The 22,810-nt window shown below is 43.7% G+C and overlaps 1 protein-coding gene across 1 annotated transcript in view; it reads left to right on the plus strand.

Annotated features, from left to right (window-relative positions):
• The window catches only part of RFTN1 (raftlin, lipid raft linker 1), a 194,732-nt gene that overhangs the window by 146,969 nt on the left and 24,953 nt on the right, over nucleotides 1-22,810 (plus strand). Inside the window, exon 6 of the mRNA XM_065876692.1 lies at nucleotides 4,755-4,870. Within this exon, the coding sequence (XP_065732764.1) occupies nucleotides 4,755-4,870 (116 nt within the window). The remainder of the gene's footprint in view (nucleotides 1-4,754; nucleotides 4,871-22,810) is intronic.

Consider the following 22,810-nt stretch of genomic DNA (forward strand, 5'->3'; position numbering starts at 1 on the left):
GCTCCACTCTCGATAATGTCAGCAGATTAGCTGTGGGGTGATGGGGGAGCTGCACACACCATTGTCCGATTGGTTGCGTGCGGCTGCGCGTCCCTATAACACGGGCGATTATGGCTATGCAGTTGGTACAGGCCACTCCTGGAGCCAAGGTGGTGCCGTGAGTGCCGTGCTGGTGGGGAAAAGGGGTTTCAGGGGGCCAAGGACATCTGTTATGCCAGTGACCCCAGTGTGGGCATTTAAACCATCCTAGCTTGTAAAAGGAGAACAGTAACATTTTCTAGTGGGCCACATGCGTCGACCCCTTGTGTCGATGGCGTGTGCATTTCACGCTGGACTTGGGAGAGGTGCAGCACCTAGGGTGAGCCTGAAGGGTAGCTTGCTAGATGGAGTCTTCGTGTCCCAGAGGCTGCAGGGGAAGAGCAGTTTTCTCATAGAATTTACCTCTTGGGCTAATAGGGCAAATCTCCTTTTCTCACATCCTTCTTGTAAAGCATAAGCTTGGAAAGTTAAGGTGCCCTTTTGCCAAAAGACCGGCATCAAATATTTATACAATGCCAGGGCACATAGCTTTCTGTGCACAGTAGGGAAGCATCTTTACTTTAATAAAAAATGCAGTGATAACGGAATGTTTTCCATAGATGGAGGATGATTTAACCTTTTTGCATGGGGAGCTGCAGTCTGAGAGAGACCTATTTATACCAGCTCGGAGCACACTACAGCGAGGCTGAGCCAGGAAGGTGATGAAGAGACGGGTGGTGGATGAGGCCGTCAAAACAAGGGGTTCTTTAAAAGCCCAGCTGTCTGCTGTCTGTGGTTCATTGACTTTTTTGCTGTTACAGATGACCAAATTTTGACAGCCATTCTGAACTTGCTATGTAGTGAAGTGGGTGAATCAGCACTCTGGATTCAGAAGAGCAGAGCAGCGGGCTGAGACGCTGCAGGCAGGACTGAGTTAGGAGGATGGTAAATAAGGACCTGGGCTTGTTCCTGCTTCACGCCCCCAAGCCTGGACCACACAGCCCTCCTTCCAGGCTTGTGACTTGGAGCCAAGGAGGGGATCCCAGGCAGGGGGTAGGAAAGAAAGTTGGATGGGCTGTGCTGTCTCCTTCCCCAGGTGGACCTCAACTCTATCTATATCGTGCTAGCACTCTAATACTTAGAGCGTGTGGTAGGCGCATTGAAAGGGCTTCGAGTCTTACCAGTAAGGAGATCTGTAGGTAGAGACTTTGGAAATTGGGTATAACATATTTTTGTAGAAGCCTTGAAGAAATGTGTGCTGTGATCATGTGCTACTGAAGGATCAGTGAATATCTTCTGGTCCCAAGCATCACCAGGTCAGGACTTGGGAAAGCTTTATTCAAAGGGGTTCCGTAGGGTATCCCTACTGTGGCAGGGGCTCCAGCTGGACCTGTGTTACCCAGAACTTGATAAGTGAGGTGGACTATGGTCCGTGCTTGTCCTGGAGCCCAAAATATTTAAATGTGGTTCAGCCAGAGAGCAGTTGTGTCCTTCCTCGGTCACCTTAGTAAAATGTCTTTTAGGAGGACATTGAACAAACACTTGGGGGGAACGTTTTAGCAGAGCGGATGAGAGAGGCAAGCTTAGCACTTTTGCCAAGGCTGATTGGTAACAGACTCTCGGTATAGGAAACAAATACAAAAATGGAGCATAGCATTGATTAACCCACAGGGATCTTATTTGAAATGGAGTTTTGTCTTGTCCGTAGGAAGAATATCAGGATGAGGCTGCTGTGCTCCAGGAATTCCCCTCAGAGCTGTGGTTTGTTGAGTTGGTCAGGCCCCTCTATCATTCTGGAATAATCAGGAATATTCCCCAGGCTAAGTGAAGTACACTGGTCTCAGATTTCTTAAGTTTCAATTGGGCATTGTAACAGTCAGATATTGCCAGGATGATGCTGTGTAACAAACCACTCCAGAGCTCACTGGCTTAAAACAGTAATAATTTATTCTCTCATATTTGTAGGTTGCCTGGAGCAACTTCTTTGAGGTGGCTGGGCCCACTCTCAGGTCTATGGATCAGCTGATCTAGGCTGAGCTCCACTGGGGCAGCTCTGTTCCAACAGGCTAGCTGGGGCATGTGCTCTCAAAGTGGTGGCACAGATGTGAGATCAAGTTCAGCCACGCCAGTGCTTTGCAAGCTCCTGCTTGTGTCACACCCGCTAAGATCCCACTGGCTAAGCGAGTCACATGGATAAGCCCCTGGTTGGCTTATCTCCCCACTCTTGTCTTAGTCTTGAATTTCTTCTCATGATTCTGCTGCTTGTCTGGTCCTTGGTGACCCCTCATTCACTCTTCATTTCTATTCAAGCTGTGTCCTCTACCTTGAACTCTCAAACCCCGCAGATCCATATGCCTGGCTTGCAGTTAGTTCATATCTCTACTCAAAGTGGAGGGACCTACCCTGAGCACTTCTTTCAGAAACAGCCGTGCCATTGCCTCTACCTCCATGCAACACCCCACCCTGCCCCAGCCCACTTTATATTCTCATAGCATTTATACCCTGGGACATTATGTTTTCTCCCCCTGCAGGGCAGGGGAAGCTCCATGGGGGCGGGGTCTTCATTTGTCACCAGTGATCACAAGAGTACCTGGCACATAGTGGGTGCCAGGGTGCTCAGAATAGACTGAAAGGGGTAGGGTTTCTGAGTCAAAGAGGATGGACTTTTGTGTTTCAGTCTTTTGAGACATTGTTAAGTTGTTCTCTGGAAAGGTTGTACAGTTAAAATTCCCTTCAGCCCTGGAAGCTTTTTATTTATTTATTTATTTATGGCCATGTTGGGTCTTCGTTGCTGCGCACGGGCTTTCTCTAGTTGTGGCGAGCAGGGGCTACTCTTCGTTGTGGTGCACGGCTTCTCATTGCAGTGGCTTCTCTTGCTGTGGAGCACGGGCTCTAGGCACGCGGGCTTCAGTAGTTGTGGCATGCGGGCTCAGTAGTTGTGGCTTGCGGGCTCTAGAGCACAGGCTCAGCAGTTGTGGCGCACGGGCTTAGTTGCTCCGCGGCATGTGGGATCCTCCCAGACCAGGGCTCGAACCCATGTCCCCTGCATTGGCAGGCGGATTCTTAACCACTGCGCCACCAGGGAGGTCCTGGAAACTTTTTACATACAATAAAGAGTGTTAAACGTAGCCATTTATTTATTACTTATTTTTGTTGTTGCAAATAATTTTCTCATTCTGACGGCTTTTTGACTTGCTTGTGAGGTCTGTTGGAAGACAGAAGCTGAAGGTTGCTATATGTTTCCATCTGTCTGTCTTTTTGTGACTTCTGGAAAGCACTGGCAGTTCCTGAGCTCCAGTGTGACTCAGGGGGCTTTCTGTGTTTGTCTCCCTTTCCTTCCTGATGAAGAAAAGATCACATTATTGTGTGAATTGTCCTTTATATCACTACACATATTTTTATGTCTGTTGCCATAACAAAACACCACAGACTGGTTGGCTTGAACAACAGACATTTATTTTCTCATAGATCAGGAGGCTGGACGTCCATGATCAGGGAGTTGGCAAATTCGGTTTCTGGTGAGGCCTCCTTTCCTGACTTGCAGATGGCCACCTCCTCTGTGTCCTCCTATGGGCTTTCCTCTGTGCAAGGTTAGGGGGTTGGGGTGGGTGGTGCTCTGGTGTCTCTTCCTCTTCTTGTAAGGACATCAGTCCTATTGGACTAGGGCCCACCCTTATGACCTCATTGAACCTTAATTACCCCTGGAAAGGATCTATTTCCAAATGTACTCACTTTGGAGGTTAGAGTTTCAACATATGAATCGGGGGTGGGGGGGTGGGGACAGAGTTCAGTCCAGCACAGTGCGACTGAGCAGTGATTTGTAGAATACTGACCAGGAGGAATTCTCTGTCTACAACCCCCTTTCACAGACAAGAAACCAAACCCCTCAAGGGTCAGATCCCTTTTCCGATAGAGCATGGGCCCAAACCCCCTGCTTCCGAGTCCATTCGTCTGTTTCCACAGTCCCTCATCTAAGTGAATCTAGGGTATTTAGGAGCCATTAACTTAAAAAGTGCCTCCTTGAAAGTCTTCTTCAGGGGCAAGGGCCCTGTTGTGTTTTTCTTGACATCTTCATTGCCTGAGACAGTTCTGAATCATGCTATGTTTGATGTAGGTTTGTTGAATTATATGGAACTTTACCATGAACTATAGCAGTGCCCAGGGAAACGTTTTCAATGGTAAATCATTTTGAAAAATTCTCCCTTCCCCCAAATTTCACCTCCTGATAAGAGCTGTGTGAAGTGTCCCATGTACTGCACCCACGTCACACAAATGTCGAGGAATCAATGCATCTGAACTGTGTCTGCAAGCCCAGAGCGCTGCGTTGCATCTATCCCCACTTCAAAATAATTTCTCTCACCTCAATATAGTTTTCTTCTAAAAACTGTCTCTAAGTGACTGCATTTCCCCCGAATAAGTTCTCCCCAGTGCATCCTGACGTTGGAGCATGAAAAGGAAGGTAAACGCGTGAAATCAAATGGTGATTGCTAACAATGAAATTTGGGCTCATAAAATCAAGGATATTATTCAAAACTGCGAGGTAAATTAGTCTCATTCATTCTGATGGGGCTAGACTCTGTGGTTGTGTATGCCTTCTTTAATTAACATGCTGAAAAGATGTTCTGATTGGGATTATTAATGAATGCAGTGAAAATTTTTGCTGCTTGTAAGGCTTCTGCCACAGACGGTTTACAGCAACCTCCCTCCACCCCACCCCGCCTTTTCTTTCTCCACAGATTCCTTACACGGCTTGACAGATGGAGTATTCATCTTTGAAGCAGCTTCCACAGAAGATAGCAAAACCATGCAGGGCTACGATGCTATTGTAGTGGAACAATGGACGGTTCTGGACGTAAGTGTTGGGATTGGCAGTGGTGCATTTCTTGTTTGGACGGTGATTGTTTTACCCGCTCGCTCCTCTGAGCGTGGCTGCTGATGGACGTCGCTTTCCTCTGAACGGCAGTTGGACCTCCATACACCCTGTGAGGACCCCTTTCGTCCTTTGGTGCCCCTCCTATGCCACCCCCAGTTGGGGGATGGGCCCCACTTTTCCCTTTCTGTAGAAAAAACACATTGTGTGTGCCGGGTAGAAAAGATTCTTCTGTCATTAATTTGAAAGCGCTAAGTGACATAAGTGAGGCAAACGCATAGTTTGTGGCCCCCATAATAATTAGAGCATCATCTTTATTGGAGCTAGACTGTATGGCCCCCTCTGACAGGGGGCCATAGAAATTTATATGCCAGAAGAAATTTATATGCATCTGCGCTCTTAACCTTCACAATAAGTCTGAGTACTGTGATTGCTCCCATTTTACAGATGAGGAAACTGAGGCACAGGGAGGTTAGAACCCTGGCCCATTAAGTGTAGAAGGCGGTCTTTGAGAAGCATTGACCCGCAAGGCCACCAGATTGCTGTGGGCAGAGGAATTCCTCAAGCTGTGTTGCGCTGGGATTTGGGAAGGGGAGAGCTGATTTCTTTCTGAGATTTGCTGGTGTGTATTTTAAAGGCATTTCTGCAACTGTTGAAACATGGACTTTATAGACCAGTCTCTTGTCCACCCAGCATCTGGCATGTTTGAAGATAGGGGACTGATTTCTGAATGCTCTCAAGTTGGCCCTAGAAGGACACAGGGTTGGCGTCGCTCCGAGGGGCCCTGCCAGACAGGGGGGTCTCTGTGCCAGAGGAGGACGGATGAGGAAGCAGCTCTTGGTGGAGAGTGTGGGGCACTGGGACCCGCCACACCCTTGTGCCCTTTGGCACTGCAGCCTGTGGCCAGTCCCCCGCCTGGAACTGGGGTGGAGCGCCCCACGGGCACCGTTGCTTAGCCTCTGAGCCTTCAGCCGTTCTGAGGAGGCCTGATGTGGGGAGCAGGGGTGCGGGGGGCAGCCTGCATCTGAGTAGGGATGGGAACTAGCTGCCTGCAAATGTGACAGAATAGAGTCCACAGAAAAACTGCAATATCAGAAACAGGAATTCCAAAATCACAGCATCCAGGGCCAGTTAGGCTGGGAGCCAGGGGTCCTGCAGGCATAAGTAGTGAGGAAGGTAAGGAGGTAGGTGATGACCTGCTTTGCCGTCAGGCTCCGCCAGTGAGTCCTGCCCGCCATCAGTCCCAGTGAGCCTCCGTGCCCCTAACTGGAAATGGGGTGCAGAGGAAGTGAGGCTCTGTCGAAAATGCAGAGTCCAATGTGGGCAGGTCATGTCCCCCCTGGGGACCCTAAACTTCTACAACTGTAAGATGGGGCGGTCCGTTCACCCAGCCTGCCACGTGTGGTAGATGCAGGATCTCAAGGACCCCGTCCGGACAAGCTCATGCTGGCTGCCCTGCACCCACGAGCTGCAGCGCTTGGTTTGCTCTGTGACACAGGGCTGTATCAGCAAGCGATGCATGGCTGCACCAGAAAGAGGTTGAGTGATTTTGCACATGCGATCGGCCACGGGCCATGGGGACGTGTATAAAATCCCTTGCTGTCTGCACATTAAAGTGGCTGTGAAAGGCAGGCTTTGTGGTTTCCTCAATAAAGATGGTTTGATGGCAATGATCCAAAATCGCCTGAGAAAGTGGTTCTCAAAGTGTGGTCTCAGGACCGGTAGCAGCAGCACCTGGAAGTTGTTAGCGATGCAGACGCTTGGGCCCCACCCTGGACTTACTGAATGGGAAGCACTGCGGGTGGGCCCAGCCATCCAGGTTTTAACAGGCTCTCTAGGTGGTTCTGAAGCTTCCTCAGATTTAAGAACTAGTGTCTGAAAGAACGGTACAGATGCCACTTTCCCCAGATGTCTATGGTCGTGTGATATTTGATGAAAAGGGTGATAGGAAAAGCACCCCAATGATTCATCTTTCTTCAGCCTTTGAAATATTGAAATTTTAAAATGTGACCTTGATGCGTAACTGGAGGGAACGCCTACTATCTAAAAAGTCTGTGGGAGGGAATTCCCCGGTGGTCCAGTGGCTAAGACCCTGCACTCCCAGTGCAGGGGGCCCGGGTTCCATCCCTGGTTGGGGAACTAGATCCCACATGCATGCCGCAACTAAAAAGATCCCGCGTGCTGCAACTAAGACCCGGCACAGCCAAACAAATAAATATATTAGAAAATAAAATGTCTGCGGGAGGGAGATAATGGTTACAAACTCAAGTAAGGACACAGTTGTCATTTTGTGCCCCTGTCAATTTTTTAAATTGTTATTTTTTTAAATTGAAGTATAGTTGACTTACAGTGTTGTGTTAGTTTCAGGTGTACATCAAAGTGATTTCGTTATATATATATATATATATAAAGTATGTAGAATATATAAAGTATGTATATGTATATACACACATATATATATATATTCTGCATACTTTATATATTCTTTTTCATATTCTTCTCCCTTTTAGGCGACTACAGAATACTGCGTACAGGTCCCTGTGCTCTACAGTAGGTCCTTGTTGGTTACTTATTTTATATATAGTAGTGTGTATATGTTAATCGCAAACTCCTAATTTATCCCTCCCCACCTTTCCCCTTTGATAACCATAAATTTGTTGTCTATGTCTGTGGGTCTATTTCAGTTTTGTATTTAAAGTTATTTATATCTTTTTTTAAGATTCTACATGTAAGTGATATCATATGATATTTGTCTTTCTCTGTCTCACTTACTATGATCATCTCTAGGTCCATCCATGTTGCCGCAAATGGCATTGCTTCATTCTTTTTTATGGCCGAGTAATATTCCATTGTATATATACACCACGTCTTCTTTATCCATTCGTCCGTCGATGGATGTTCATCTTTGTTTCTCAAGGCATCCAGTAAATGCTTCCTGAATTGGGTTGAAAGCCTTTTGGTTCAAATTGAGCTTGTGTCTATCTGGAAAGCTTTTTAAAAGACACACGTCCAGGCTCTCCCCCCGAGTTTCCTATTCAGCCCTCTGTGAGAATCAATCCCTGCCTTAGAGGAGCCACGTGTATGCAGCTGTTACCAGCACAGCCCAGCAGGGTCCAGTCTGGGGCGGGGGGCTGTCTAGCTCCCTCACCTCTGTCCTCGAGACCATCTCCTTCCTCTCCTCCCCACCCTATGGCCTCTGGGGAAGGCCTTTCCTGTTCAAGCCCTGGGCAGCTCCCTCTTGGCTTGTGGTTGATCCTGCTTTTCTAGCAGCCACTTTCCTCCCGGAGCCTCCCAGGGCTCTGACCACCAAGTATCTCGGACCTGCTTTTTCTCTTTTCTCACAGTTGGGACTGACTTGTCCCTTTTCTGCCCCTTTACTCCTCTGCCCGTTAATATCCTCAAGCTCTGTGTGCAGATGTGCCAGTCTAATTCGGCCACATCTTCCTGGCTTTCCTCTCCCCCCACACCCCAGACCACACGCACACATACAGACACACACACTTTCACAAGACAACCTACCTGGCTCTTCACACCTCTGCAGACAGTGCGGTATGTTGGAAAGAGAATGTGGATTCTCGAGTCTGGCCTGGGTAGGCATCTTGCTCTCTTGTTTCTTGCTGAGTGTATGAAAAGGAAACCACCCCCTCTTTGCTTTTCCATTTTTCAATTGTATAAATAGAGAGACGGGTAACAACCTCTCGAAGTCGATGAGAATGAAAAGAGATAACGTATTTAAAAGTTGTGAGTGTCGTACTTGGCATAGAGTAAGTCAATACTGTTTTCTTGTATCGGTCACCCAGGATCATCAATTGGAAAGATCCTCTGCCTATTGCATTGATCTTGTTCCAAAAGCACAGAGGAGGCTGGGCTAGGGAACATGTGGAGTCAAATGCAAATAATTGCATTTTTCTCAGTTGGAAACCTATGGCCTAAAATTAAAGGCAGTTGTGAATGGGATGAAAGTCCATCCATAGGGCGTTTATGACAGGTATTTGGCTTATGCTCTATGAGTTTACAACCTAGAGTGTGAGCAGAAAGGGTGATTCTTTGAAATGAAAGGGGGAAGCTATGTAGACGGATAGGTGAAGAGGAAGAGAGAGGCAGAGAAAGGGACCGTCCTCTTCTCTCTGTCTGCACGTCCCTCAGCCTGACCGCGCAATGGACTTGGAGGATGCCACCAGGAGCTTGTGAGCCATAGAACCTCTCCATCCACATCCCGCTCCCTGGACTGTCTTCTAGCTCACAAGTGCTTCCTGTGAAATTTGCCACCAGAACTGAACATAAGACAGTAGGGAAAGCGCTTTGAGTAGATGCGGTTGTCTTGGGAGCCGGTGGGTTAACTGAAAAAGTCAATGAAAAAGAACCAAAGAAAATCATATTCAGAGGGAAGGATTGGGAGTTTGGGATTAGCACATTGCAAACTATTTTTTTTTAAATTTCAAATACATATATAATTTTTCCAAGTCTCCAAATATTTTTTTCTGTTAGTTTCTGCTCTATAACAAAGTGAATCAGCTCTACATATACATATATCCCCATATCTCCTCCCTCTTGCGTCTCCTTCCCACCCTCCCTATCCCACCCCTCTAGGTGGTCACAAAGCACCGAGCTGATCTCCCTATGCTATGTGGCTGCTTCCCACTAGCTATCTATTTTACATTTGGTAGTGTATATATGTCCATGCCACTCTCTCACTTCATCCCAGCTTACCCTTCCCCCTCCCCGTGTCCTCAAGTCCGTTCTCTATGTCTGCATCTTTATTCCTGTCCTGCCCCTAGGTTCCTCAGAACCTTCTTTTTTGGTTTTTTTTTTAGATTCCATACATACGTGTTAGCATATGGTATTTGTTTTTCTCTTTCTGACTTACTTCATTCTATATGAAAGGCTCTAAGTCCATCCACCTCACTACAACTCAATTTCATTTCTTTTTATGGCTGCATAATATTCCATTGTATATATGTGCTACATCTTCTTTATCCATTCATCTGTCAGTGGGCACTTAGGTTGCTTCCATGTACTGGCTATTGTAAATAGAGCTTCAGTGAACATTGTGGTACATGACTCTTTTTGAATTATAGTTTTCTCAGGGTATGTGCCCAGTAGTGGGATCGCTGGGTCAAATGGTAGTTCTATTTTTAGTTTTTTAAGGAACCTCCTACTGTTCTCCATAGTGGCTGTATCAATTTACCTTCCTACCAACAGCACAAGAGGGTTCCCTTTTCTCCACACCCTCTCCAGCATTTATTGTTTGTAGATTTTTTTGATGATGGCCATTCTGATTGATGTGAGGTGAAAACTCATTGTAGTTTTGATTTGCATTTCTCTAATGATTAGTGATGTTGAGCATCCTTTCATGTGTTTGCTGGCAATCTGTGTATCTTCTTTGGAGAAATGTCTATTTAGGTCTTCTGCCCATTTTTGGATTGGGTTGTTTTTTTTTGATATTGAACTGCATGAGCTGCTTGTAAATTTTGGAGATTAATCCTCTGTCAGGTGCTTCATTTGCAAATATTTTCTCCCATTCCAAGGGTTGTCTTTTCATCTTGTTTCTGCTTTCCTTTGCTGTGCAAAAGCTTTTAAGTTTCATTAGGTCCCATTTGTTTATTTTTGTTTTTATTTCCATTTCTCTAGGAGATGGGTCAAAAAGGATCTTGCTGTGATTGATGTCATAGAGTGTTCTGCCTACGTTTTCCTCTAAGAGTTTTATAGTGTCTAGCCTTACATTTAGGTCTTTAATCCATTTTAAGTTTATTTTTGTGTATGGTGTTAGGGAGTGTTCTAATTTCATTCTTTTACATGTAGCTGTCCAGTTTTCCCAGCACCACTTATTGAAGAGACTGTCTTTTCTCCACTGTATATTTTTGCCTTCTTTATCAAAAATAAGGTGGCCATATGTGCGTGGGTTTATCTCTGGGCTCTCTATCCTGTTCCATTGATCTACACTTCTGTTTTTGTGCCAGTACCATACTGTCTTGATTACTGTAGCTTTGTAGTATAGTCTGAAGTCCAGGAGCCTGATTCCTCCAGCTCCATTTTTCTTTCTCAAGATTGCTTTGGCTATTCGGGTCTTTTGTGTTTCCATACAAATTGTGAAATTTTTTTGTTCTAGTTCTGTGAAAAATGCCATTGGTAGTTTGATAGGGATTGCACTGAATCTGTAGATTGCTTTGGGTAGTAGAGTCATTTTCACAGTGTTGATTCTTCCAGTCCAAGAACATGGTATATCTCTCCATCTGTTTGAATCATCTTTAATTTCTTTCATCAGTGTCTTATAGTTTTCTGCATATAGGTCTTTTGTCTCCTTTGGTAGCTTTATTCCTATGTATCTTATTCTTTTTGTTTCAGTGGTAAATGGGAGTGTTTCCTTAATTTCTCTTTCAGATTTTTCATCATTAGTGTGTAGAAATGCAAGAGATTTCTGTGCATTCATTTTGTATCCTGCTACTTTACCAAATTCATTGATTAGCTCAAATAGTTTTCCGGTAGCAACTTTAGGAATCTCTATGTATAATATCATGTCATCTGCAAACAGTGACAGCTTTAATTCTTCTTTTCTGATTTGGATTCCTTTTATTTCTTTTTCTTCTCTGATTGCTGTGGCTAAAACTTCCAAAACTATGTTGAATAAGAGTGGTGAGAGTGGGCAACCTTGTCTTGTTCCTGATCTTAGAAGGAATGGTTTCAGTTTTTCACCATTGAGAATGATGTTGGCTGTGGGTTTGTCATATATGGCCTTTATTATGTTGAGCTAAGTTCCCTCTATGCCTACTTTCTGGAGAGTTTTTATCATAAATGGGTGTTGAATTTTGTCAAAAGCTTTTTCTGCATCTATTGAGATGATCATATGGTTTTTATCCTTCAATTTGTTAATATGGTGTATCACATTGATTGATTTGTGTATATTGAAGAATCCTTGCATTCCTGGGATAAACCCCACTTGATCATGGTGTATGATACTTTTAATGTGCTGTTGGATTCTGTTTGCTAGTATTTTGTTGAGGATTTGTGCATCTATGTTCATCAGTGATATTGGCCTGTAGTTTTCTTTCTTTGTGACATCTTTGTCTGGTTTTGGTATCAGGGTGATGGTGGCCTCGTAGAATGATTTTGGAAGCGTTCCTCCCTCTGCTATGTTTTGGAAGAGTTTGAGAAGGATAGGTGTTAGCTCTTCTCTAAATGTCTTATAGAATTCGCCTGTGAAGCCATCTGGTCCTGGGCTTTTGTTTGTTGGAAGACTTTTAATCACAGTTTCAATTTTAGTGCTTGTGATTGGTCTGTTTATATTTTCTATTTCTTCAAGGTTCAGTCTCGGAAGGTTGTGCTTTTCTAAGAATTTGTCCATTTCGTCCAGGTTGTCTGTTTTATTGGCATATAATTGCTTATAGTAACCTCTCATGATCCTTTGTATTTCTGCAGTGTCAGTTGTAACTTCTCCTTTTTCATTTCTAATTCTATTGATTTGATTCTTCTCTTTCTTTTTTGTGATGAGTCTGGCTAATGGATTATCAATTTTGTTTAACTTCTCAAAGAACCAGGTTTTAGTTTTATTCATCTTTGCTATCATTTCCTTCATTTCTTTTTCATTGATTTCTGATCTAATCTTTATGATTTCTTTCCTTCTGCTAACTTTGGGGTTTTTTTGTTCTCCTCTCTCTACTTGCTTTAGTTGTAAGGTTAGGTTGTTTATTTGAGATATTTCTTGTTTCTTGAGGTAGGATTGTATTGCTATAAACTTCCCTCTTAGAAATGCTTTTGCTGCATCCCATAGGTTTTGGGTCATCATGCTTTCATTGTCATTTGTTTCTAGGCATTTTTTGATTTCTTCAGTGATCGCTTGGTTATTAAGTAGTGTATTGTTTAACCTCCATGTTTTTGTATTTTTTTTACAGATTTTCCCCTGTAATTGATATCTAGTCTCATAGCGTTGTAGTCAGAAAAGATATTTGATACGATTTCAATTTTCTTAAATTTACCAAGGCTTGATTTGTGACCCAAGATATGATCTATCCTGGAGAATGTTCCATTAGCACTGGAGAAGAAAGTGTATTCTGTTGTTTTTGGATGGAATGTCCTATAAATATCAATTAAGTCCATCTTGTATAAAGTATCATTTAAAGGTTTTGTTTCCTTATTTATTTTCATTTTGGATGATCTGTTCTTTGGTGTAAGTGGGATGTTAAAGTCCCCCACTATGATTGTCTTACTGTTGATTTCCCATTTTATGGCTGTTAGCATTTGCCTTATGTATTGAGGTGCTCCTCAATTATGCGTGCATAAATATTTACAATTGTTATATCTTTTTCTTGGATTGATCCCTTGATCATTATGTAGTGTCCTTCTTTGTCTCTTCTAATAGTGTTTATTTTAAAGTCTATTTTGTCTAATATGAGAATTGCTACTCCAGCTTTCTTTTGATTTCCATTTGCATGGAATAACTTTTTCCATCCCCTCACTTTCAGTCTGTATGTGTCCCTAGGTCTGAAGTGAGTCTCTTGTAGACAGCAAATATATGGGTCTTGTTTTTGTATCCATTCAGCCAGTCTGTGTCTTTTGGCTGGAGCATTTAATCCATTTACATTTAAGGTAGTTATGGATATGTATGTTCCTATTACCGTTTTCTTAATTGTTTTGGGTTTGTTATTGTAGGTCTTTTCCTTCTCTTGTGTTTCCTGCCTAGAGAAGTTCCTGTAACATTTGTTGTAAAGCTGGTTTGGTGGTGCTGAATTCTCTTAGCTTTTGCTTGTCTGTAAAGGTTTTAATTTGTCCGTCAAATCTTAATGAGATCCTTGCTGAGTAGAGTAATCTTGGTTGTAGGTTTTTCCCTTTCATCAGTTTAAATATGTCCTGCCACTCCCTTCTGGCTTGCAGAGTTTCTGCTGAAAGATCAGCTGTTAACCTTATGGGGATTCCCTTGTATGTTATTTGTTGTTTTTCCCTTGATGCTTTTAATTTTTTCTTTGTATTTAATTTTTGAAAGTTTGATCAATATGTGTCTTGGCATGTTTCCCCTTGGATTTATGCTGTATGGGATTCTCTGTGCCTCCTGGACTTGATTGAATATTTCCTTTCCCATATTAGGGAAGTTTTCAACTCTAATCTCTTCAAATATTTTCTCAGTCCCTTTCTTTTTCTCTTCTTCTTCTGGGACCCCTGTAATTCGAATGTTGGTGCATTTAATGTTGTCCCAGAGGTCTCTGAGACTGTCCTCAATTCTTTTCATTCTTTTTTCTTTATTTTGCTCTGTGGTAGTTATTTCCACTATTTTGTCTTCCAGGTCACTTATCTGTTCTTCTGCCTCAGTTATTCTGCTATTGATTCCTTCTAGAGTATTTTTAATTTCCTTTATGGTGTTGTTCATCATTGTTTGTTTGCTCTTTAGTTCTTCTTGGTCCTTGTTAAACGTTTCTTGTATTTTCTCCATTCTGTTTCCAGGATTTGGGATCATGTTTACTATCATTACTCTGAATTCTTTTCCGGGTGGACTGCCTATTTCCTCTTCATTTGTTTGGTATGGTGGGTTTTTACCCTGCTCCTTCGTCTGCTGTGTGTTTCTCTGTCTTCTCATTTTGCTTAACTTACTGTGTTTGGGGTCTCTTTTTTGCAGGCCGAAGGTTTGTAGTTTCCGTTGCTTTTGGTGCCTGCCCAGTGGCTAAGGTTGGTTCAGTGGGTTTTGTAGGCTTCCTGGTGGAGGGAACTGGTGCCTGTCTTCTGCTGGATGAGGCTGGGTCTTGTCTTTCTGGTGGGAAGGACTGCGTCCGTTGGTGTGTTTTGGGGTGTCTGTGACCTTATTATGATTTTAGGCAGCCTCTCTGCTAATGGGTGGGGTTGTGTTCCTGTCTTGCTGGTTGTTTGGCATAGGGTGTCCAGAACTGTAGCTTGCTGTTCGTTGAGTGGAGCTGGGTCATAGCATTGAGATGGAGAACTCTGGGAGAGCTTTCATCGTTTGATATTATGTGGAACTCGGAGATCTCTGGTGGACCAATGTCCTGAACTCCGCTCTCCCACCCCAGAGGCACAGGACTGACACCCGGCCGGAGCACCAAGACCCTGTCAGCCACATGGCTCAGAAGAAAAGGGAGAAAAAATGAAGGAAAGAAAGAAAAAATAAAATAAAAATAAAGTTATTAAAATAAAAATAAATTATTAAAAATAAAAATAATTAAAAAGTAATTTAAAAAAAGAAAGAAGAGAGCAACCACTCCAAGAAACAAATCCACCAATGATAACAAGCACTAAAAACTATACAAAAAAAAAAAGACAGACAGAACCCTAAGACAAATGGTAAAGGCAAAGCTATACAGACAAAATCACACAAAGAAGCATACACATACACACTCACAAAAAGAGAAAAAGGAAAAAAATATATATATCTCTTAGGAAGTCTGAGGTCTTCTGCCAGCGTTCAGCAGGTGTTCTGTAGGAGTTGTTCCACGTGTAGATGTATTTCTGATGTATTTTTGGGGAGGGAGGTGATCTCCGCGTCTCACTCCTCCACCATCTTGAAGGTCTCCCTCACCACAAGTTCAGATGCAAACTATTATATATAGGATGGATAAACAACAAGGTCCTACTGTATAGCCCAGGGAACTATATTCAATATCCTGTGATAAACCATAATGGAAAAGAATATACATATGTATAACTGAGTCACTTTGCTGTACAACAGAAATTAACACAACACTGTACATCAACTATACTTCAATTACATTTTTTAAAAAGAGCAAAAAGCATATTCACATCTTACACAGTTTAATATAAAATATGTAAGTACACATCCATGTGCCAATCTTTTTGAGTTTGGGGTCTGCTGATTAGAATCCCACTTCATTCTTCTTTTATCAACCAAAGTGTGCAGTCGCTGATGGCCAGCGTTAGTGTCTGTAAAGTGTAGCAAAGGGATTTGACTGCAGAATCCTTCTGTTTTCATGATTTTTTTCCTGGTCTTTTCCAGCCCCCTCTGCCCCGCCAGACAGTGGCCACAGTTGTTATTTTTAAGCAACTGTCCTTTGTCAGGTCTCTTCAAAGCATTCTATCTAGTTTTCCTAGAAACAACTTCTTTGCACTTCCTATCCGTTTTAAATAATTTAAATTAAGACATGTAGCTGTGATCATGGGTCTAACTGACGTGAACAGGTGTGGAAGCACGGAAGACTTACCCTGGAAGTGCTCACCTGCACAGCATCCTGGGATCCGAAGGGCATCGTGAAGAGCAGCCCACTACCTGCAAGGACCTGGTCTCGCTACAGCTGGACCCGGGCTTCTGCTAGTGCAGCTGGAGATTGAATGGACTTTGGGGTCACCTGTTACAGCCTGTGAACACCCACAGTTCTCATCCCGTGAGGCGCTGTTGTCAGGTGTTGTCTCCATCCTCCACCTGTGTGTTCAGTCTGCTGTTGAATCACCTCCCATTGGTTTCTACCCATTTTTCCAGCCTGCTGAGACATTTGTGATCATGACAGTAGCATCTTGTGTCTGGGGGAATCGTCCCAGCCCTGGCTTCTCTGAGCATTTCCTACGTAGGGTTGCTTCTGTCTGATCCAGTGTCCAACGGGTGGATGGAGGACACGGTCCTTTGGCATGCTGTGGGAATCTCTCCCTCAGGCCCTAATGTGGCCCCAGCACCGTCTGCAGAGGTTTCAGATGGCCCTGTCATTCCACCCAGCGGTCACCACCTTGTCCCTGAAGAACTCATGAGAGGCTTGGTAAGAGGCATCTCTGTAATTGGAACCCACTCTGGGGTACACTCCACCCCACCTGTCCCACAACCCTATCTAACAACTCGTATGTCCCCCTTTTTCTGCATGGACGTCCACAGCCTTCTGGGCATCAATCTTCTGTTTCCAAGGGCTCCCGACCATCCACATAACGGTCCACACTGGGATTTGCCAGGGAGTAACGTCAATGTCTGCGGTGTCTAGAATTCACCACCTTCTGCTCCTACAAGGGAGCCAATATTTGTTCCTCTTAAACCATCTGGCATTTTTTTCATTGCCACAGTTTCTCCAAGATAATTATTTTGGTTCTGATATCATAGCCTTTAGTGCAAAAGATAGCAGGTCTCTGCCTTGTTCCTGTGGTACAGAGGATTTTCCCGTGGATGATCACTGCCATGAAAGGTCCAGGCCTGCCCTCCCAGGTGGTAACGCCACTCCTTCCAACCCAGAGCAAACCGCAGCTCAGATGAGTCTGCCAGTGGCTGGGACAACAGAATGTCTATTCTCCCAGCTTTCACTTTGGTCAAGTTCCTTGCATCTACCTTTGATAGTGACATACCAGTGTACTGAGCACCTTTTCCTTAAAATGGAATTCTCGGCTTGATGAATTTTAAATTCGTCATTTAAAAAATTGAGGTTTGCTTGGGAGGGCAGGTTGCCAACCTCTATGAAAAATTTTCAATGCCCACCCCTACGCAAGTCCACACCTCACGTCCATCTCTTTTGGAGAAACAGAGGCATGTTCACAAGAATGCTGATACCAGGACATGGTTTCAGCATTATTAGTAACAGGAAAAAGGAAACAAGGTGCGCGTCCATCAGTAGCAGAAGGGTTAAATAGTGGATGGTACATCCTTACTATGCATGCAGTCATTCTGTACAGACTGACACGGAAGGAACTCCATGAAATGTTGTCCAGTGGGGAAACAAGGTGCAGAAGAACCGTGATGGTTAATTTTATGGGACAACCTGGCCAGGCTGTGGTACCCAGTTGTTTGGTCAAACACCAGTCTAGATGTTGCAGTGAAGGTGTTTTTTAGATGCGATTAACATTCAAATCAGTAGACTTTGAGCAAAGCAGATGACTAACCCTCTATAATGCGAGTGGCTCATCCAGTCAGCTGAGACATCAAGAGAGGGCCAGCCCTGCAGACACTGAACTTGCCAGCCCCCCAATCGCATGAGTCAATTCCTCCAAATCAATCCATCTATCTATCAATCTCTCTCTGTCTCTGTCTCTTTGTCGCTATCTATCTATCTGTCTAAAAATCTGTCTGTTCTCTATCCATTATGTTGGTTCTGTCTCTCAGGAGAACCCTGACCAGTACAGAGGTACCCTCACCAGTGTGATGCCATTTATGGGGAAAAAAAGTCACAGAATATTATGATGTATATTGTGTGGGAATATGTAAATGTAGAAAAAGGCCTGGAAGAGCAGCCACCAAGCTGATGATGTGACTTGTGACTTGGCATGGAAGGGTGGAAGGTAGCTTTATCTGGAATATTTTCATTTTTATGTAGAGAAATATTCATTTTACTTGGGTAATTAAAAGTTAGTTTTTAGATGATAGCTAGTTCTGTCTCCCCATAACCTTTCTTCTCTTAGGTTTTAGGTGTATTTATTTTCTCCTTGTGGAAAAGAAAGTAAAGTAGGAGTTGATTAATTCCACTTTCTGTGTCTTCCACATATTTTTTTTTCCTTATACAACTTCTTGTTTTGAACATAATTTCTTATTGAAGTATAGTTAATTTACAATGTTTCAGGTGTACAGCAAAGTGATTCAGTTATATGTATATTCTTTTTCAGAGTCTTTTCCATCATAGGTCGTTACAAGATATTGAATGTAGTTCCCTGTGCTATACAGTAGGCCCTTGATGTTTATCCATTTTACATATAGTAATGTGTATCGGCTAATCCCAAACTCTTCATTTATCCCTTCCCCACTTCCCCCTTTGGTAACCGTAAGTTTGTTTTCTACGTCTGTGGGTCTATTTCTGTTTTGTAAATAAGTTCATTTGAATCATTTTTTTAGATTCCACATATAAGTGATGTCATATGTGGTGGTCAGGGGTATCAATCAGCATGCTTTTCACTGTCAAGGCAGAGTATCCACCTGGCCGTGGCTTGAACAGTAGGGATTTGTCATCGCATCTCACCAGGCAGCAAGTCTGGAGGAATGTGGGGGGTTGCAGCGTCATCTTTTTCAGCGGCTTGAGGACATCACCAGGGACCCGGGGACTGTCACCTTCCACATCCCGGTCCTCAGTTTGTCTGCTAGGTCTCCCCTCAGGACCCTAATCCCAGGGTGGCTGCAGAGTTCCTAAGCATCTCATGGGAACATAATGACAGTTGGAAAGAAGAGGGCGTTTCCTGCCATGTGCCCTTTTTTATTAGCAAGTAAGACCTTTCCCAGGAACTCCCAAGCAGAGTTTCCCTTCTGTCCCATTGGCTGGGTCACAGACCCACGTCACTGTCAAGATCATGGTGAGCTGGGCTGGAGAGGGTGTCAGCCAGGAAGGCAGACCTGGGCTATTGGCCTTGGCAACCAACAGTTGGCCACTGAGTGGGACAGAAAGCAGGGATGCTCCTAGAAATATTTTAAGGAAGACTAAACTTGGACTTGGTGACAGCTCAGAGAGTGGGATGACAAAGGAAGAATTTGACTTTTACTCTCTATCTGCACTCTTTTTCTTCCATAAACTCAATGGTCCTGTTTTCTCAGATTCCCATATTTCACTTCCTATGCAAAATTTAGTCATACAAGTAAGTTAAGCCTTTTAAAAATTTATTCAGCAAATAAGTATTGAGTTCCTACTGTGTGTCAGCCACTGTGAAAACATGATGAATGGATTCAATCCAGGCAGGAAGGATTGATTCCTTTAACTGGGGGGAAGAAGTGTAGTCATTAAAAATGAATGCTCACCCCCTGGTCTTTCCACACCCGTAAATAACTTCTCTTCCTTGTCAGGCTTCCTGAGGGGTGGTGAGAGGCCCTAAATCACCAGGAACCTTTTAAGGCTGATGAGAGGGGAGACGCAAGTGTGTGGTCTGGTGAAGACCATGGGGCAAGGCGAATTTAGAGCCTGGCTGCAGAGGAAGAGAGAGTGAAGGAAATCATCACGCTTTCAGAATCATGGGACAAATGCATTTTTTAAACAGTATCAGGCTTTAAAACATCCAGTGCATGACAAAAAAGAGGCAACCCTCAATGTGATAAGAAGGGCTTTATCTTTAGGTTTTCCCAATGTGTTTGGGATTAGAAGGGTGGCGGATGATTCTATAAGAGTTTTAAACACACACACACAATTTATTGTCTTACAGTTTCTGGAGGTCAGAAGTCAGGGTGAGCTCAACTGGGTCCTCTCCTTTGGGTCTCATAAGGCTGAAATCAGGGCTTGGCAGGGCTGTGTTCCTTATTGGAGGCTCTGGGGGAAGAATCTGCTCCCAAGCTCATCCAGGTTGTTGACCAAATCCAGCTCCTTGTGGTTGCAGGACTGAGGTCCTTGCTTCCTTGCTGGCTGCCAGCCAAGGGCTGGTTTTGCTCCTGAGAACTGCCTGCATTCCTTCTCATGACCCCTATAATAATTTTTTAAATGCATAGACAGCCTGGGAACCACAGGTGAGGACAGGGCAAATGGTTCTGCAAGAACTTAGTATATTAAATCAGTGAGTATAGAGGGTTGGAGGGTGTTCTTGTAGTTAACAAGAACTTCATCACCCTTCCTTGGAATTTGTCCTTTTTAAATTCACTTGGCAAGAACTTTAGTAAGATGAAATGCAAAGGAAGGGCCTGCTTCCTCTGGAACTGCTTAAGGGGCTACACTCAGTATGACCATCTTTAATTGGATGGGGGTCTTTCTTCGTGGGCCCTGTGATGCCATCCTGTGCCTTGTCCTGTTTCACGTCATTTTCAGTGCCTCGTGTAGAGACCTAGATGATGGGGGACCTGTGGGAGGCCGTGGCGTATACTGGATGGCCGTCAAGATCCAAAGAACAGGGATGCTCTTGGGCTCCACAAAAACATTTCGGTTGGGCACGGTGTGGGTGGGGGAGGGAAGAATTGAGGGAATCGTTGAGAGCGGGGAGTGGGGAAGATTCTGGACAACCCACCCATGTCAGTGGGAACCAGAGCTGCTTTTTCTGACTCTATCTGCTTTAACATATTGGGCTTCTAAGTTAGATTACATTGATGTTTGTGGAAAGCCTCCCACTGCTTTTTAAAAAACAGAAAAGAAACAAAGCAAGAAGCCTTGAAAATTACTTATCTAATCCAGCTTCTTTTCTGAGTAGGTTTCCCTGATTTCTTAAACTCCTTCCAATCTCATTATCTACTAGTTTATCAATGTTAGGTCAAAACCAGCCCAATAAAATGTAATGGGATACATTTAAGTATAAAAAAATCAATTGTATTTAAGTGCAAAAAAATCAATAACACAGCATGGAGAATACCTGAATTGAAAGCAATTGTAATGAATTAAGTTTAATTCAGGTGAACAGTGTACCGACTACTCCTCTCCAAATACTCCAAATGCTCTGAGCTGTGACCAAGTGGGGTTTTCCAGATCACACCCTGGTTGCTTGTCCCTCCATTTGTGTTCTCTCTTGCCCTCTGCTGAGTCCCTGCTCGACATTTGAGGTGCTTGCCCTTCCTGGCCCAACTCTTTGTGACATCATCTTTGATGCTGCCGGCTGGATTTGCACTCCCTTCCTTTCAGCACTTTTGGCACCATGTTCCTTAGAGCTATTTCATTTTTTTTTAAATTTATTTTATTGAAGTATAGTTGATTTACAATGTTGTGTGATTTTCTACTGTACAGCAAAGTGATTCAGTTATACGTATATATGTCTACTCTTTTTCATATTCTTTTCCATTATGGTTTATCACAGGATACTGAATATAGTTCCCTGTGCTCTACGGTAGGACCTTGTTGTCTATCCATTATATATATAATAGGTTGCATCTGCTAACCCCAAACTCCCAATCCATCCCTCCCTTCCTACCCTCTCCCCTTTGGCAACCACAAGTCTGTTGTTCTCTATGTCTGTGAGTCTATTTTTGTGTCATAGATGTTTATTTGTTTCGTAATTTAGATTCTTGTCTTTCTATGTCTGGCCTACTGCGCTTAGTATGATAATCTCTAGGTCCATCCATGGTGCTGCAAATGACATTATTTTCTTCTTTTTTATGGCTGAGTAATATTCCATTGTATATATACACACACACACACACACACACACACACACACATATATATATATATATCACTTCTTTATCCATTCATCTGTCAGTGGACATTTAGGTTGCGTCCATGTCTTGGCAATTATTGTAAATAGTGCTGCTATGAACAGTGGGGTGCCTATATCTTTTCAAATTAGTTTTGTTTGGATGTATGCCCAGGAGTGACATTGCTGGATCATATGGTATAGAGTTATTTAATTTTTTAATTGCTCTGTGAACTCCTCGAGTCAGGGACTAGCTGTTTCTAATGTTCATGTTCCCTGGATCCAAATTAACTCCTTTCGTGTTACAAGTTTCATCAAACACTGGTTGGGTGGATGTGAAACAACATGAGATTATTGCTATGGGTAAAAGATAACTGGCCATATTATGAAATGCACACAGGAGGTGCTTATCTTCTGTTTTCCAGTGTGATACCGGTTGACTGGGAGTCTTATGTCTACCACACTGCTGTATTTGACGAGAAACACAGACGGACTGGGGGGTGGGCAGCGATGGAGGACATGCCTGGAAATGGTTGAAAACAAGTGGGTGTGTTTATTTTGGAGGAGGAACAAACAAGGGCAATCAGGAAGCTGGTTCCATATCTTCGAAGGGCAAACCTCTGATAAAGGGGATAGACTCTGTTTTCCTTAGTTGCAAGGGGAAAACCAGGATCCTTTGGAGAGTTTTGTGGAACCATCTGGCAGTGGAAGTAGGTGGGGCATGAGGCTGTCAACTCCCAGGTATCAGGGTGATTCACATGTTCAGTTTACCATCTCTCAGGGGTGATGGAGGTGGCCTTCCTGTTCTGGGCAGGAAGCACTAGAAAAGTGCTTCCCAAACCTTGTTGATCCTCAGAATCACCTGGGGATTTGACACGAATACACATTCCCCAGCACCAGCCCTGGCAGTCAGTAGGTCTGGGGGTGGAGATTAGGGATCTGCATGTTAAAAATCCAACCAGGAGCCACTGAACAGAGAAACACC

This window comes from Phocoena phocoena, chromosome 4 (assembly GCF_963924675.1).
Source record: "Phocoena phocoena chromosome 4, mPhoPho1.1, whole genome shotgun sequence".
NCBI classification, from domain to species: Eukaryota; Metazoa; Chordata; class Mammalia; order Artiodactyla; family Phocoenidae; genus Phocoena; species Phocoena phocoena.